The sequence below is a fragment of the Argiope bruennichi genome, chromosome 6, assembly GCF_947563725.1.
Source record: "Argiope bruennichi chromosome 6, qqArgBrue1.1, whole genome shotgun sequence".
Classification (NCBI taxonomy): domain Eukaryota; kingdom Metazoa; phylum Arthropoda; class Arachnida; order Araneae; family Araneidae; genus Argiope; species Argiope bruennichi.
In genome coordinates, this window is record NC_079156.1 from 108,816,231 (window position 1) to 108,835,223 (window position 18,993).

An 18,993-nucleotide genomic window follows, 5' to 3' on the forward strand; every position below is an offset into this window, starting at 1 on the left:
TTTCCTATTTCGCTCATTTTAATATGTTTGCGGATAAATGGGATATCTGCATAGAGCAGAGGATTTTCTCAAAGTTGATCCTTAGAAGATGAATCGTTCAAGGACATTTTATAGTAGAATATTAAAAATATATTCATGCTACTGGCCAAAAAAATTGCAATGATATTTTTTTAAAAAATATCCAAGAAAGTAAAGGCAACATTGGAAAAAAAATCAAGAATAGTGAAATTATGGATAAAACAAATCATTGTTCCTTATATTACGCAATCAGTAAATCAGAAATAATAAAAGCATAGTTGCAGACATGATATTAACTCAGTACTAAAAAGCATTATAAAAATAATAGGCTATTAGAACACAATTTTAGGGAAACACGAATTTTGGGCGTATCACGCGAATATCCGTGTTCATAGCGGCCGCAATAATCAACAGCTTCGAAAAACCAGTGGAAATGGTCGCCACAACACTTTCTCACATGCTTTCTAATAAAGTTGTTATACCAGGAAACCCCTTGCTTGGAACTGACGTACAATAGTTACGAAATATTAACCTTTGGCGTGAATTTACCATCTTTACTGAATCTATTGTGTCATCCTTGGCAAGTATTTTAGCGATTATTCCAAAAAACACGTTTTTCTCAATTGATTGAACCAAAGATTTGGCACAAAAATACACTTGTTGTTAAAATAAAACCCCGCCTCAAATTTGACAAATTTAAGTCATTGCGTTTTTGAGTTATTGCATGTTTCTGAAAGTACAGACAGACAGACGGTCAACATCTCATTGGATCAGGCTCAAAATGGGTAGATGTTTACACTATAGATGTTAAATATGTATACAGAATTTAATCAATCGGGCTCTCTACATTTTGGTGTTAATTTATATATAAACAGCCAGACAGACAAACCTCATGTGAATGGATTTTACACTAAATTGACAGAAATTTTAAACTATGGTATTAAGACAGTATACTAAATTTCATCCTTCCACTTCAAAGCAAACGCCTAACAGACAGATAGATTTTTTTAATTTTTTTTAGAGTTCAATGGCGATTCGGCGAAATATCTCGTTCGAATTTTTTGATAACTACGATTTTTCTCTACACTGCATAAATGCGAAAGTAAAAATATGAGATATATGCATTTGAAAGTATGCACTCAGAAGTGAGAAGAAAAATAATACTCGAGCTTTCATGGTTTCAGTCACAGTTATAAATTCAACTTATTATATATACAAGTAGAACATGGGCATACGAAAAGATAGAAAAGTTATGAAGGGAAATATTGACAGAATAACACCCAAAAGTTTAATTAACTTCGCAAATATTTCACTCTTCTACCCTCACAAACGATGACATACATGAAATGTTGTACAACATTTGAGCATACACCAGCGATCGCGTCTTTCAAACAAAATGTAAGCTTCTGATTCCAAGACCGTCCGCCAAATATGCTTCTTTCCAGTTTGCAATTTCCCAGAAACAAAGAGCAGACATGTATATTGTTACGAATCTGTGATGCGGCTTCCCAGCATAGTTGGTTCCATAGGAGGTCCAAGAGCTCGGCGACAAACTTGGAGACCATTTGGCGTCTTGGCGACAAATTTGGCGACTTTGGCGCCAAAATAGATTATACCCGAAACATCGAGAATTTTCCCGATCCGTCCAGTAGGAAAATTCGTTCGTTCAGTTACGCCTCGAACGTTCCTGATTGGTTGAGAGGCTTCAAGCCCCGCCTCCTGAGACCTATAAAAGGAGCAGCCTGCAGCTGCCGAGTCGTCGTGAACCAGTGGAGTACGAGAATAGTCGGAAGCGACAGAGACGAGAGTAGTCGAAATCGACGGTAAAGAACTGGCCTTCCAGAGATAAGCGGAGCAGCGACGGAGTGAAGCTAGTGCTGAACTAAGCTGTACGCTACTGTCTTCAGTAGAGATTTGTTGTATGCTGCTGTGTATGCTGTTGTTGCTGCACGTCTCTGCTGAAGATAATTGTCTTCTGTGCTGTATATAGTGGTAGTCTTTGTGCTGTCCTGTGTGTCTTCGTGTAAATAAACGTCGTTGTTTTATTTTCTACTGCCGCCTGGTGATTGAGCGTTCTTCACACCATATAACTTCCACTATCCAAACGAACCCCGGAAATTTCGTAACAATATAAATAGGCTCGTGGTATTTGTAAAACTATTTAAAAGCTTTCATCTTTATCGACTATTTTCAGTTTATATTCTTATGCTCTTGTTTCCAATCTTTCTGGGATATATTTTCAAACCCCTTTACGAATTTTCATAGGAAAAATCAAATAGCAATGGATATGGATATTAGAATTTTATGAAATTCCACCGCTGTAACCATAGCTGTGAAAGCGAAGTGTTTGTTCTTCTCACACTTAAGTGCATATTTCGAAATGCTTGAATTTCCATTCTCATTCAATGATTTTTGAGGTAGTTTGTATGTCAGCACATATGTTACCACCTTATTTTCTTTTGAAATTTTTCTCAATTTCTGTTATAACCTCTAAATGATTTTAAGAACTTTCCGATTATCCATGAATTTTTTTAAAAGATATTTCAGTTTAACTAATATTTTTAATTTTAATGTTAATTATTCAGTTATATTCATACCTAATTGGTAATTTCATTAGTTCTGAATGTGATTAATATAAATATTCTGAATGAAAATTTTCTAAAGTATATACATATAAAAGTGAAAAGTAAACCTGTGACAAATTTTAAATTGCCCATTAAAATTTTAATATTTCAATTTTCATTAATATTCAAAATATCTGAGATCAGATTTAATTCATTTAAAAAAGCTATAAGATCATTTTGATAAAAATGAGATAAAAATAACCTGCAAACGAATAATTATTAGACCATTTCATCATTTAGAATATTCATTAACTATTAATCTCTATATTTCGAAATGCTGTTACAAATAGAATATAAAAAATAGCTTTTAAAGGTATCAAAATTTAAAATCATGTTTAAATATTTTATATCCATATATGGTAAACTATTGTATGATTTAGATGTTCAGGGTACTTAATTGGCTTGAAATATTTTAATTTAAGAAATATTGAAATTTTATTGAAACTCCATTGAGATCTTTTTAATAGATTTACGAAAACAATAAAATTTCAGTTAACTCGTGTTTCAAAACTTAATTAAATTTTAGAAATTGGTCCTTTTTAATGAGTAATTAATACTACGAATATTTTAAACAAGAAGAAACTACGTCTTGGTAACTCTAGATCTTATGGTCTATCCTCTGCCAAGAAAATTTTTTGAATCATTCGTGTCCTATAACGCGTCATCAGTAAACGAGTCATTAATTTCATTCCAGCCTCCTCGTAAACTGGGTTTAGAAACAACAGACTTTTTTAAGATCCGTTGATTTTTCAGTTTCCAGATTCTAGATCTAAAAGCTAAAACACAAATTTTGAATTTCTTTATTTAAAATTTCTTTATTAATTATTCTTAGAAAAACCATTAAAAATTATAGTTTAAGTTACCAATTATCTATAAAAATTATGTCTAGTTACTTCATTTTAACATTTGTCGCATATAAATCTCAGAGGCGTTTTGAAATTTAAGGAAAATCCAGCAATCTCTAAAGGTCTATTTTATATAGCATTCAAATAAAATTTAACTTAAGAGCTTGGAGAGGGGGGGGGGCTACTCAGATGTCATCCTCACCACGATTCAAAATTACGGGATCCATCCCAAAATAGCCACTAGTGTTACTTTCAAACGGAGCGTTAATATAACTAAACATACAAAGCATAGCATTTTAACACGATTCAACCATATATACATAATATACGTGTCTATACACATGTATATATATACAAAAGAAAAAATTAATGAAATAAAACACAGTGTGTGAGATATTTAAACAAAAGATTCAAGCTGATCATTGTATGCGTATTCTTAATAGAATAAAAATTCCATGGTACAATATTTGAGTTAAGGCTATATTCGAATTTCCGGCTATTCATTGCACGGGAGTTGTCGACATGGTGTAAAGTTTTAAAGAAAGAGAGCCCTCATTTCCATTTAAAAATAATGGAATATGATTATGAAAACGAAGAAAGAATATTAACCTTTTATGCTGATGAGGGGAAAACTTCACTCAAAACTTTCACAAGCCCTTTCATCCAAATCTCTTTGAAGTGAAGGAAATAATATCGCAAACATATGGACGAATAGGAAAGTTCGAAATGCAAACTTTAGTTTGGAAAAGTTTTCAGACGGTATTTACTGTAATAATCGGCTTATATAGGAAATACGAGAAAGTCGTCTGCCTTTATGAGTTTAACATTTCTCCGAGATTTGTCTGTCATTTTAAAGTCAGAGATGTTGACATTATTATTAATCTCGAACTACCTTTTAAGCTGTAAAAGAATTATTCGATGTAGCAAACATCGATTTGTTTAATTACAGATTATCCTACACTGTTTTCAAAGAAATGTCTGTAAGTCCCTGGAAACATAAAGTATTAAGAAGAAACATAAAGATTAAAATTTAAAGATTAGTTCTTAACATTGCTTTTTGTGTCAAACTGAAATCTATAACACGGACCATAGCAATTTATGTATTTTAAACTTCAAAATGCAGGGGTATTAGAAGAAAACAAAACAAAATACAACTTCGTTGCTCATTGATAATCGTAAATAACAGTTCTATTTTTAAATTCAACATAGTTATAAGCATTCAATATTATCTCTTTCAGAAATAGGACCAATATCGTGGTGGTACGATAATTCATCCCACATTTTTTCAGCATGTCTGGGTGAGTCTGAAAAGCTGTAAATACAGGGTGATCAAAAAGTAACAGAAAGTGTTCGGAGCCCTGTAGTGTGTTATGTATGGGACGAAAAGCAACAAAATTTGGTCACCATACACATTAAAGTATGCGGTTTCGATTTGTCCAGAAAAAAAAATTAGTACCAAAAAACTCCGATAGGGGAAATTCTGGAGCTGGAATAGAAAACTTTATTATATAATTTCCTTATATTGGTACTTTGTGACCCGATATCGAGGATAAAAGAAAAGGTTGAGGGAATTTAAGTCATTCTACAAGAATTCGCCCGTAGATGGTGTTGACACTACGTGAACTTACCTTAATAGTTAAGCTCTTTTATCAGAGGGATGAAAATGCCAGTGCTGCTCTTCGTAAATACCAGTTGTTAAAACGGTTACGTAGAGGACTGGAGACCATAACTAGCTTACGAAGAAAGGTTAAAAGATTTGAAACAACAGGGATTCTTGGAGTGTAACCAGGTATGAAGCAGGAACATGTTGAAGAAGTTACAACTGCCGTTATGGATCAGACGATAGCTAATAAGTAGAATACCAGCAGTGCACGTTCAATATCACGACTAATAGATATCCCGTTCTTGATGGTGCAGAAAATATTGCGTATGATCCTGAAATTTTATCCGTATAAGATAACACCCATTCACTGATAATACTGATCTGAATCTTGGCGATTTCTGGTTGTGGGGCTACTTAAAAAGATATGTGTATCAAGGACATGTTCCTGGCATTCCTACTTTAAAAGATCAAATAACGTTACATGTCAGACGAATAAATCCGATATGCTGCGAGCCACCGTCGAAAACCTCGTGTACCGCATGCAATTATTGGAACATCAGGCTGGTGGTTACCTTGAGCCAAAATTGTAAGTTGCTATAATAAACACTTTTCATTGGTATTTGGTGTCTTGTTATTTATGGTTTCCATTGGCAGTTATGTATTCTTTCTTCACACATTATGCGCTTGCAGCGCCAGGATTTCCCTTATCGGCGTTTTATGGTACTATTTTTTTAAAATCGAAACCGCATACTTTAATGTGTATGTTGACCAAATTTTGTTTTATTTCATCCAGTACAAAACACGCTACAGGGCTCCAAACACCTCCTGTTATTTCTTAATCACCCTGTATATATGTCTTAGGTTCGTCAACATGAATTGGCGGCAGTGAAATAACTACTGACTGCTAATAAAACTATCGACATACACGCATATCTGCAGCTTTCCAAAACTTCACACAAGATATTTGGGAAAAGAGTGAGATGAATTATCGAACAATCTCGATATTGTTAATATTTTTGTACGTGTCCAATTCAAGCACAAAACTGTCGTTCCTGATTATCAACGAAAGCAAGGTAGTACTTTGTTTTGTTTTCTTGCCCGGCGAAGTTAAGATAACCATTTATGAGCACCATGTATTAAATGCTCAAAATTACCGGTAATAAATGCATAAATTAAATATTAAAATTTCTAATAAGTTCAACTGCTGTGTTGATTCATTCATAACCTTTTTGTGGCTAAATAATTATGTGTGATTTCTTTTTACTAATTCACCGTAAACACGAAAATTCTAATTAAACAGCTTTATTTGAATCAGACAAATTATTTTAAGATGGGCCCTACAATCTTGGGATAAATGTCAGATAACGAAGTCCGGAAACCCACTCTGTGCCTTGCCTATGATACCAAGATGACACATGATAGAGTAGAAGTGAATCAAATACAAATACATCACACTTCTCCCGGGGAATTCTATGATTCAAAAGCTACATTGAATTCAAACAACTGCGAACTCCGAACTAAATCTGAAAACATTAAGAGGAATTATATGGCTTATTAAGTATATAAAGAAAAAGTACTGCAATCAACAAAAAAAAAAAAAAAAAATCAAACATTTTAAACTTCCCTAAGTCCGATAGTTTCTGGAATTATTCTGTTTGTCTGTGGACACGATAACTCAAAAACCTTTTGAGCTAGATGAATGAAATTTGTTGATTTCTATTAAATTTTGAAAGAAATTCATTTAGAGGAAGTTTGACTTTTCATCTGTCTCAGAATAAGTTATTACAATAATTACAAAACGACGAGGGCTTGATTGATGAAATTTTGTACGCAACTTTAACATCTAAAGTGTAGAAACGTATCAAATTAAAAGCATCAAAGTCCGTCCGTCTCTATTTTCACAAGCAAGTAAACACGATATCTAAAAAACGGAATGGCTTAAATATCTGAAATTTGGTATGAGATTTCATGACTACAATTATTGTTCTATCTCAAATTTTGGTTTTTATAAGTTGGAAGAAAAGCGCCAAAATATACATTTGGTTTTCTGACCTTTACTAGTAACTGAATTCCAGCTTTTAATAACTAAATATCTCATTCTATCATGTTCGCCTATGATATATGGTCAATAATTAGCAAGTACATTTATTACAGAATAGGCAAGAAAGTTTCGAGGAGATCATTTCTGCTAGTTATAATCATAGAACAGATTTTAAAGGTTTAACAGATAAGTAATTTATTACATCAGAATATGAGATATAAAATGCTAAATAATCAAACTGTATACAAAGTATCAAGATTTGACTAGTTACTTTAACGTTCTATTTTTAAGTTATAAGAGATCCATTAGAAAAGAATTAAATATTTTTATTTTAAACTTGCCGCCTTTGGCGACCAGCCGGTTCGCCAGTATTATTGCTCGCTAAAATGTTCAATTAATATTTTATGTAACTTGTTCTCATAATAGGTTTTCAGCAAAATATTTTTAAGCCTCAAATTTTGATAGTCATTTTATTCACTTATACTATTGTGTACACTTTAAGCCGTTCTATTCATTGTACTATGCATCTTTCTCTCTAATTTTCTATTAGAACCCATAGAATTGAATTTTAAATTTAAATTGAAACTATTTAACCGCAATTAATAAAAAAACATCTCTTTAGTGAATCCACGCGGCTTAAAAAGAAATACGAGAATTGAAATCAGAGTCATTCGGCATTGAAGTCCTATGTGCACTACCGAATAATTTTCATAATTTATAATATCTCAAAAAATTATTCAACAACAATTCCACGGATTCATTGAAAAATTCAGTTACAAGTTTTATTTTTAAAAGGATATAAATGCTGTCAATAATACTAGTTTATTTTTTCGGTTTATAAATATATTTCAAAAAATTATGAAATTTTAAATTTTAGTCCTAAGAAATAATATTCTGCAAAATATTCTTGACACTTAAACTTTCAAATAAATAAATGTTTCTATCTTCTGCATTCGAATCTGATTGATTCATTAAGTTTTGAATATTACAATATTAAAACAACCGATCACTCTTGAGCAACTCTGGGCGATGATTCACTTCTTTGAGACAATTGATGATCTGAAATAACTCGTTTTTATAGAGTAGTGATATTGAAATTTCATAAATCGGTCAGTTTTAGTGATTGATTTAGTTAGAATGCAACTCTGTTTATTTAAAATATTAGCGTCTTAAGAATATTTTGTTAAATATGATTCATAGAGTAGAGGGTATATGTAAAAATCTAAAATTCGAAATTGATCTTCATTTATTAACTCCATTTACATAAAAATGCAATTATTTATTTCATTTAGGTCATTTGTTAGCAGATGTAGTATGTCTATTACTAAAGGTTTGCAAATTAGTTGCTGGGCTCCGGTTGGAGTAGATATACATATTAAACCATATATGCCTTAAATAAAATTGTTTAATTGAGTTTGTAATATTGTATTGTAAAAGATCATAGAAAAAGTTTCCTTTTCAAAAAATGTTTATTTTTCAAAATATAACATGTTTCATATTCATTTAATTTCATACAGACATGTGCTGAAAATTACATTTTTATATGTTTAATTTGCAATGAGAGTTAACTTTTTTTTCGTCGAAATTTCACTTAATTTTTAATTAATTAAAATTCTAATTAAAAATTCAAAAAAAATCGCTACGAGGTGCACATTCCCGGCCTTCAAGTGCCAAATTCGGTAGCTGTAGATCGAACGGTCTGGTCTGTAGAGCGCCAACACATACATTGAGCTTTATTAGAAGTATAGATAAATATTTGTAAAAAACTCTAAAAAATTTGCAAGTGTTCTCTTTTTGCTATTTTTAGTTCAAAATGATAATCAACACTTTTTGAAGCTTCAGGAGTGATTTTTAAATTCAAATTTATTCCCACATATTTATTTCCTTTCTCTTTCTTTCAGAGATTTTCTCTCCTCTTTTCTATATATAAATTTAATTACGTATACAGGCGTTTATCAAAATAATGGAAACACCTTAGATTTATAAAGAATCCTTCATTAGTATGGCGTAGGACCGCTTTTGGCATATAATGCTGTTTGGATTCACCTAGGAATCGATTCATACAAGTGTTGAATAGTATTTAGAGGAATATTGTACCATTCTTCCTGGAAATATTGTGAAAAATCTGAGAGAGATGCCGGTGGAGGATATCGATTCCGTATTGAACTCTCTAAAATAGACCATAATGGTTCAATTATATTGAGGTTGGGGGACTGTGCGGGCCATGGCAGATGTTTAACTTCATCCTCGTGTTCATCAAACTATAATTGGACAAGTCTGTCACTGCATGGATAGGTGCATTATCATTCCTGGAAAATTCCATCTCTTGCAGGAAACAAACTTTGCATCATAGGATGGAACAGATCAGCTAAAATTTCTCTATACTTCTCCCCAGTGATCCTTCACACTTGTTTCAACTAGACTGCCTCCTACAATTTGGTCTCTTTGAGAATCTGAGAGTCCGACGTCTGACATTTTAAGCTTTTGAAAAAAATCCAAGAATTACAGATCCTCAATAAGGCTAACACATACTACCAGAATATATACATTTGTGGTAGTATGTAGATTATTATGATCCATGCAGGAAACAACAGGACGAATGTTTTTAGGTACATTTCTTTTAATAATCACATTCACACACTAAACAAACACAAAGACAAGACATTCACGCGCGCGGTTTCACAGTTCAGCGTTACATCTCATTCTAATTACAATCGCAATACACAATGGAATGACACATGGGATGGCCTAATCAGGTATCGCCATCTAGTATCCAAAAGAGAAGATAAGAGTAATGCAACTGCTACACATTGCTATTTATAAAAAAAAACTGTTGACTATTATTATATTTTAATGCTTATGAAGCGCACTCAAAAATGTCATTTTTATTCACAGGTGTTTCCATTATTTTGATGACCACCTGTATTGTATGGTGTTATAACAGATAAAAATTCCAAATTTGGAAATGTGATATTTCGATCATATAAAAAATAATATTTTTAATGTTTCTTATATTTTTATATCAATTGCATACTGATCAATTCTAATATAGTTTTATTCCAATATTTCATCTCATTTGACATTAACTCCTCATACTCTTGAAGAAACACTCAATGTGTATACAAGGTTCGTTTTTTTTAAATCCAAATGAACTAAAAAATATAAAACGAATTCATAATCAAAAGTTTTGTGCAAACATGCCTTATTTTCGACATAATTTCTTGGAAGATTCAGGCTTTTATCACAGTAGTGTACCAAGCTTCCGATTTGCTATTCATCGAATGTTGCCGCCTGTGATGTGAGAAGGGCATTTTCTTTGAACTACTCATTACTCTAGAAATTCATCGAATTTTAAGAAGGGTATTGAGTAGATATCCAAACAATCCCCCTTGACGCACCACCGGCTTATTGAGAAGGTGTGGTCTGTGAGATCGCTAGCGATGGACTTTCGGTCACCCCTATTCTATTTTTAGCTCAATCGAGTGGATTGACCCTGTAGTTTCCTATTAAGTGACCTTCAATACACGTGTACTTTTTCAAACGGTTTCAGAGGATGCTTTTTAAAATAATTCACTATTTCTTTGAACGACGTCTGTAAGACAACACCTTCCTGTTAGTGTTCCAATAATAAACAAGACTTAGCAGATGGCACTGAAACTTGGTCCTCGAAATATCATTCAACTTACTGATTCTCGTTATGAAGCACAGCTCCAGAGACTTTTAAATGAAGCATAAAGTGAGTTGAGTGATGATGATAACTGTAGAGATTTTTTCGATGAAAGTTCTCATTCAACTGATTCTGAATTATCCGAATTTGAAGAGGAAGATCAGCAGGAAAGTGAAAATTCTTCATGTAACAATTATTATTATGGAAAAAATCGTCTTAAATGATCATCTGCCAAATGAACCAAAACGAACTGTTAGAACTCCTGCTCACATTATCATTCGACTACCAGGACTGCGCTCTTATGGAAAATTAAAAGAAAAAATCCAACTCCCAAAGCTATCTGGGAACTTCTTTTTACAGATGAAATACTACAGAATATTGTGAAATGGACAAATATCAAATTGAAAAATCTAGATACAATCTTTCTGATCAACAAAAAATGAAATAGCAAATACTGACTTGGAAGCTTTAAAGACTCTCTTCGGATTACTTATATATACATCTGTTTTCAAATCAAACCATAAAGATTTTGAGTATTTCTTTGCTACTGAGGGAACTTGACGAGACATTTTTCGAACTGCTATGTCTATAAAGAGATTTAAATTTTTGTTGCTAAGTTTAAGGTTTGATGCTCCCCAAGATAGAGACATTAGCAAAATGACTGATTCTGCAACACTGATTTCTGACACACTCAATTCGTTTGTTTTGAACTCCCATAAAACTTATACTGTAGGTGCGTGTGTTTGCTAAGATGAAATGCTCATTGGTTTCAGAGGTAGATCGCGTTATAAAATGCATATGCCAAAGAAGCCAGTTAAATGTGGGCTTAAACTCATATGCTTAACAGATGCTCGGAATAATTATGTATATAACGCTTATTTATATTGTGGCAAAGATTCGGGTGGCATTGGTTTAGAAGAAAAATTTTAAAAATACAATAAACCAGCTCACACAGTTTTAAGATTGAGCAAACCTATCTTCAAATCCAATAGAAATATAACAGCTGACAACTGATTTACTTCAGTTAAGCTTATTTCAGAATTTAAAAACAATGGATTGACATATATCGAAACGTGAAATAAAAATAAAAGAGATATCCCCAAAGATTTCCTACCAAATAAATCAAGGGAAGTAAATTCCACTATATACGGATTTACAAAAGGTGTTACTATAATACCATATGTCCCCCAAAAAAGAAAATATGTAATTCTTATGTCATCCAAGCATCATTCGAAAGAAATTGACCCAGAAACTGAAAAACATGAAATTATATATTTTTATAATCGAACCCAAGATGGAGTCGATTCATTAGATGAAAAGTGTTCCGTATATTCATGCAGCAGACGAACAAAACGATGGCCTATGGTTATTTTTTACAGACTATTGAATATGAGTACTGTAAATTCCTATATTTTGTACCAAAGTTCTCCTGTAAATTCGGTTATGAATAGATTGGAATTTTTTAAAACATTAGCAAGAGAATTAATCCCCAAAATTAGGCAAAGAATGGGAAATCCAAAAATCAATCAGGAATTATACCTTACAATGAAGCCATTTTAGGAAGTGATGCAGAGATTCAGGAGCTCTTGACTATCCTAGATGAAACAAAGCTGGCGGTGAGAAAACCATGCAATTTGTATCCACCAATGAAAAAGAGGAAAGCTACATATTTATGCATATATTGAAAGAAACCTGTTTGCTTAGAATGTACTCGGAAACTCTGCTACGAGCAAACTCCGCAACTCTATTCTCAAATTTCTGCTTAGAAATAATCTCTATAAAAAAAAGGTCAGTTTTACAAAATGTCTATGCTTTTATTTTTCATCTAACCGTCCAATTTCTCATTATGTATTTTCTGTATAACTTTATATGCTGGAAATATAAATGTGATTGAAGTAAAAAGTAATAAGCTTTTTCTAGAATGATAATTGTTGTGATATATTTTCCGAAAAGAAAATTTATGTTCATATATAATACATTTTTCTAATGACAATGTATTTTGAAAAATTTCTAAAATGTATTAATATGCCAGGAGAAATATCTACAGAATTTAAACGCTGATTTTTAACCTAATACTTAACTTGTAGGCTTAAAATGCTCTCGAAAACCGTGCTAGGAATGTTCACAAGTTTCTTCGTAGAAATGATGCCGATTAAAAAAAAAAAGGGTCAATTTTACCCATTGTCAATTTTTTTAGTTTTCATATAATTGTTGAATTTTTTATTATACCGTTTTCTATATACCTTTTTACGCTGTAAAAATGAATATGATTTAAAAAGTAAAAAGTAATATGTTTTTTCAAGAATATTATTTGGTGTTACATATAATTTGAGGAGAAAATTTATGTTCAAACGCAATTATTTTTTTCAATGATAATATATTTTGAAAAATTTCTAAGACATATTTATATAGTAAGAAAAATGTGTGCAGAATATATTGGCTGATTTTCAATCTAATACTTACATTAGAGAATTTAATTCGAGTTTTAAAAAAAAATGCGCTCTCGTAAACTGCACCTCCCCAGTAAAGGGATAAAGCCGATTGGTTCATCATATGTTCCCTGAAATGATGAATGCTTAGAGACCAATGTTTCCAAATTAATGAGGAACTTCAAAACAACGTTAAAGTCCAATTTACATAATTGGCTGCAATGTTCTTCGTAGAGGAAATTGGAAACTTGATATATTGATCTGTCAAAAGCCTGAAACTTCACGATGATAACTGCACAAGACGGTCTGTTGTGATTGTCTTGTGCTATTGCCTTCCTTTACTTTCACGGAGAATGTGACTAGAGCCGATTGATTCATCATCTCTTCTCTGAAATGATGAATTGACTTAGAGACAAATGCATCCAAATTAATGATGAGGAGCTTCAAAAAAACGCTGAAGTCAAATTCACACAATTGGCTGTAATGTTCTTTGTAGTGGAGATAGGAAACTTGATACACTAATATGTCTATTGCCAGAAATTTCAATGGGATTACGTCTAATAATATCCATGATTGTATATAAATTTCGATAATAAATTAATATACAATTATGGTTTAAATAAATTCATTTTGTTCGCATCTCTTATATATGGTTCATCAAAGTTTGAAAAAACAACCCTCATATTCAAAAATGTTATTGTAATCTGTTATGTGAAGATAAAAATTTTGAAATTATATTTTCTCTATCCTTTAGCTGCCACGGTACAACAAATAGAAGAGGAGAACACGCTGCTCATCAACGATCTCTACCGTCTCCTCAAAAAGTACGCCAACCTGCGATTGGTGGTGCATACATTGCATCTTTCATATAGGGCGGCGAGGATGTACCCTATCTTTCCCAGGTACAATATGTTGAAGGACATGATCAAGGACGTCCTCAGGGACCCCAGTTACATGGAAGTGTGTCACGAAGAGAGCTAAAGCTTCTTCTTATTCTCCCTCCCTCTCTCCGCCCCGGCGCCAACCGCACTTCGCCTATACAAGGAACGACAACGCCCCCAAGAAGGTACCAAGAAAAAGTTTCATCTTATGAGGATTCAATGCTGATTCGCCAAATTTGAATATCAGAGTTGTTTAAAAAGACGAGTGCTTTGGTCTTCACTAGTTAGACAATTAATTCTTATACTTTTTTTTCCTCAGCAAATTATTTCCCTGATTGAAGGAATAATAATCTTACTTGAATGTCAAGTGCCCAGAAAAAGATAAATTTCGAGATAAACGAGAATTTCAAAATTTTCTGTGGCAATTACATTTTTCTTAGTAGAATCTATTTATTAATATATCGCACAGTGCAATAAATAATTTAATAGGTTTTTTTATTATATTCTTCAAAATAATGAGCGATAACGGACTGCCTATTTCATTAAAAAATATGCTTAAGTTATTTAATCAACAATAAGGAGATACCAATACTTTTTTTTTTTCGTTTCTTCATCTCATCAGACTATATTTGTAGCCGAAAGGGTGCTAAACTCAGGTCTCAGTTCTTCTTATTCCGTTGATGGAATCAAAGGTTGTGCTTCTTCTGTAATGTCTGACTTTACATATCATAACCACGAACAACAAAGTTGATTTGACTGACGGATTATAACTTAGCACTTGTTTCAACTCACTTCTTAGCAGATGCAATACAACTGATAGTCGAATGTTTTGATGCTACTAAACACATTTTTTTATTACTGAAAATACTTTTTACACCCCCAAAGAAATTTCTGTAATTCTATGAAGAGTATAACGTGAAGGAAAGCTGTACAAAGCACTTCTCGAGCATTAGTGGCTGAATGAGTTACAACATGCCAGACCAGAAGCAACATTTGACTGAAAAGGTACAGCATTCTTCGAATCCCGCAGAGAAGACACTCAACCAAAGTAATTAAGCGTGAGAGAGGGAGAGAGGGCGGGTGACAGAGGTTCCACTGCCAAAATTAGGTGAACGTTCTGCGCCATGTTTAATTCAACGAACACAGCGTCTTAGTGTTCTTTCCTTCCCTAGCATGAAGTTGTTCTTCCTCCATCAGCCATGACGTCTGAGGGCAAAACCTCTAGCTTTTACGACTGACTGTTTCTAGACTTCTAACATCTTGTTGTCGAATGTTTTTTTCTTTTTCCAAATAGGGTTGAGGACACTCTAGTTTCGCTGCTGGATGTGGATCTGGATTCGATGGGCCTGATTGATTGTGATTCTAAAGAACGATGGTTCCCTTTTCATCCAAGTCAAAACAAATGTTATATATCATGCCTTATATTTGCAAACGGGAATAACCATTCCTTGTGTTGCAACTTTTCTCTGTAGATCTAATTTCAATGTTGTCATTTGTTATTAGTGAATTTTGCTTATGAGGAGTCAAAGATGTCACAGTGTTTTAGACACAGACTGCTTTTTGATCTATAGATGTTTCTAGTCTTCAGGAAATTTTTATGCCAGAAATTTCCTTTTAGAATTTAATAAATTTAGAGAGAAGAATTAGGAAATTCTGTTCCATATTTTGTTTAGTATCTTATATAAGAATTAATATTGATTTGATGTATTAAATAATGGTTTTCATACGTTTTCCACGAAATATTTCAATATTTGTTTAGTTTTTATCTCATTTAAAAGCTCAAGAAAATAGATATTTTGATGTTTTCTAATAGTTTATTTTTAGAGATGTATTCTATTTTATACAGCTTAAAAGTTTTGATTTCGGTAAAATATTTATGGCTTATCAATCAAGGTAAGATTCATAAATTATTTGAAACATAGTTTAAACAATAAAACTATAATAAAAGAAACCCTGCAAATTTTGCATTTGTTAATCAGAATTTCCACCTTGAAACTCTATTTTCATTTTCGCTTATAGCTTGTCGATATGTTATTATAACTAAATCTCTCAGTAGTAAATCTGTGTTACTCTGTCAATCAGGCCCTCAACATATATCTCTCAGAGGTATAAAGCATCATCTTTAAATTGTTCGTCAAAAGCGTCTTTTCCATTAGCGAAGCTGAGTCAAGTCCTATACAAACACTTTTAGAATCTAGATGTTATACTAAGTAAAGCGCGAACATTTTAGGGTGTCAAAGATTTCCGTGGCAAATTTAGCAAAACACAATTCAGATTAATTAATACAATAATTCGTGGTTTGCGTAGGGGAAATGCGATAGCTGTAAAAGAAATAGGAGACATATGCACGAGGTAGCGATTCTAATAACCATTTTTTGAAAAAAAATTAATTGATTAAATACTACAGCACAATTTCAGTGAGTTTTAGCCAATTTTCTCGATTTCCGTTTCTCATCTACAAATGGGGACCACTTTTCCAGTCGCAAGACAAGGAAAGAAAATGAAAAAAAGTAACAAAAAAAAATTAAAAATGTACACCTTATTCGAATTATATAACAGATCTGTTTCGAATAAGCAAAAATAAATAAAATTATTGTTATTGTGTAAACAGAACAGCACGATTCAAGCGACATCTCTCAAAATGAAAAGCACTTTCATATGCTAATGAGATACATATTTTTTTACTTAAGTGCAAATTATTGTATTTGCATTAAAGCTTGAAAATTGCTATTCCTTAATATTTCATACTTTGAATTTTGCAATTGAATATTTTTTTATTTTTGTCCCATACATTTACTTAAATCGAAGAAATATTTTGCAAACACGTAAATATTTATGAGTTGATATTGGCATCTAATTCGGAAACTGCTACCTTTTTTAAATAGTATTTTGTAAACTGAAAGAAATTGAAATAAGAATAAATTGTAATTCTAGCTCTTCTTAGAATTAGGATTTATTCCATTTTTCTGAAGATATATCTTTAATGTAAATAATTTGAAAGGTTTTATACCGAATGATAAACAACAGCTACAAAAAATAGGAAAACTTAACATTTGATGTTACTTTTCATCCCTATTTTTACATAGCTTTATGAAAATGATGTATCGATTTTATGCAAATATTATAAAATATATTTGTACATACATTGCTCAATATAAGGCAAAGTGCTTTTCTTCGCTATTTTAAGTTAGTGAGCGTTGTTTATTTGCAAAATAAGACTGTTTATCATTTGTGGAATTAAAACAAAGAAATACCTATTAATATTATCTTTTCAAAAGGAATTCAATAATACTAAAATTTTATTTGGAAATTAAAAGTACTTTCATAAAATTCCAACCATTTTCTTAAAGTAATAATCTCACATTCACTCTATTTAATCAGAAATAAGGAATTTTTTCTCTTGTTTCACTTGAAAAAATATTTTTTTAATATATATTAGAAATAATGGTTACTCTAAGAAAATCTGTGTATCAGGGATTTCAAAACAAAAATAAAAAAATAAATTAAATGACATAAAAATAATAGAATAAATAATAGAATAAAAATAATACATTTAATTAAAAAAGTAAGTGATTGATGGCTTATCTTTTGAAAGTTTGTCCAGACAAAATCTTGAATGCAGGAAAATTTTCAAACTATGAAGTAACAATCATTATTTATTAATCATGTATCATTAACAATCATTATTTATTAATAAAAAAAGAAGGTATTACTTGTTAACTTAATATGCAGTTATAAAGATTTTGTTTCTTTGAAATATATCAACAAAATTAGAAATAATACTTTCTTTTCTTAAATATACTTCTTTTTTCTGGAAAAGAAGTTGTTTTTTCTTTTGTTTTGTTTTGTTTCTTTTTGACACTCTTTTAAATATGGACTTCAGAAACTTAGTTATATTGATTTATCTCTTTCCGAAATAAATATGTGCCAAATTAAATATGCTCAAATATAAACAAATTAGCTGAAAAAATGTGGAAATTTATGAAATTTTTAATTTAATTTAAACTTTTATTAAAAAATAAATTTATTATTTATAACTGAAATTAACGCGGTGCTCCATCATTAACATAATATTTAATACTATGCAGAATATATTAATATTCTAAATATAATTTGAAATAAGCATGTAGATTTTTTTCTAAGAATTTCAATGGTATTATAAGCATTAAAGAATATATCATGAATACATTTGCGTGCCAATAAAACCATTAAGAAATGTTGTGAAATTTCTCTTCTTCATAATTGTGAATTTTAACTTATATAACAAGATTTTGAAACAAAAATCCTTAGATCTGATTTTATAAAAATTATTTGATGCTGAGTTTAGTTTTTAAAAAATACATTAAGCCAATAATATAATATCGAATTAAACTACAATGACGAAAATTTTTTACTACAAGTACTTTCTAAAAGTTTTTGAGTATTTCACCCAGTAATACAATTTTGACTTATAAGATTTCGCACTCCTTTTTTAAAAACTTTGAGAAAAAAAAACAGCAACTAGAAAATTAGAATTTTATTTCGCTATAAAATCAGAACTCATTTTGTCTTAGATTGAGTAAGCAAATTATTTTTCAAATTTTCCTTTTTTTAACTAAACTTAGCTGTAATTATATTCCAAAGGATTCTGAAAAAAAAACTGTACTGAAAAGCATTTTGAATTATTTTTAACATTGTAAAATAACGAAAATTATTTTAAAGTAACTTGCAGAAGAATTGCACGTTTTGGTCTCATATTTACATTTACAATGAAAATACAATCCAGTCTATAATACATTCTCCAAATAAAATTTGCAGGCATTTTTTAAGACCCTATTGTGACGTAAATGTCTTCCATTGCTTTTCGCTAATATTTTTGTGCAAGTGGAATGTCGCTTGAATCGTT

General features: G+C 31.3%; 1 protein-coding gene across 2 annotated transcripts in view; it reads left to right on the plus strand.

Annotated features, from left to right (window-relative positions):
• Positions 1–14,631, plus strand: part of LOC129972411 (uncharacterized) — a 299,237-nt gene extending 284,606 nt beyond the window's left edge. For both annotated transcript variants that reach the window (XM_056086546.1, XM_056086545.1), the window contains exon 5: positions 13,982–14,631. In XM_056086546.1, the coding sequence (XP_055942521.1) occupies positions 13,982–14,208 (227 nt within the window). In that variant the 3' untranslated portion in view covers positions 14,209–14,631. The remainder of the gene's footprint in view (positions 1–13,981) is intronic.
• Positions 14,632–18,993: the final 4,362 nt, after the last annotated feature.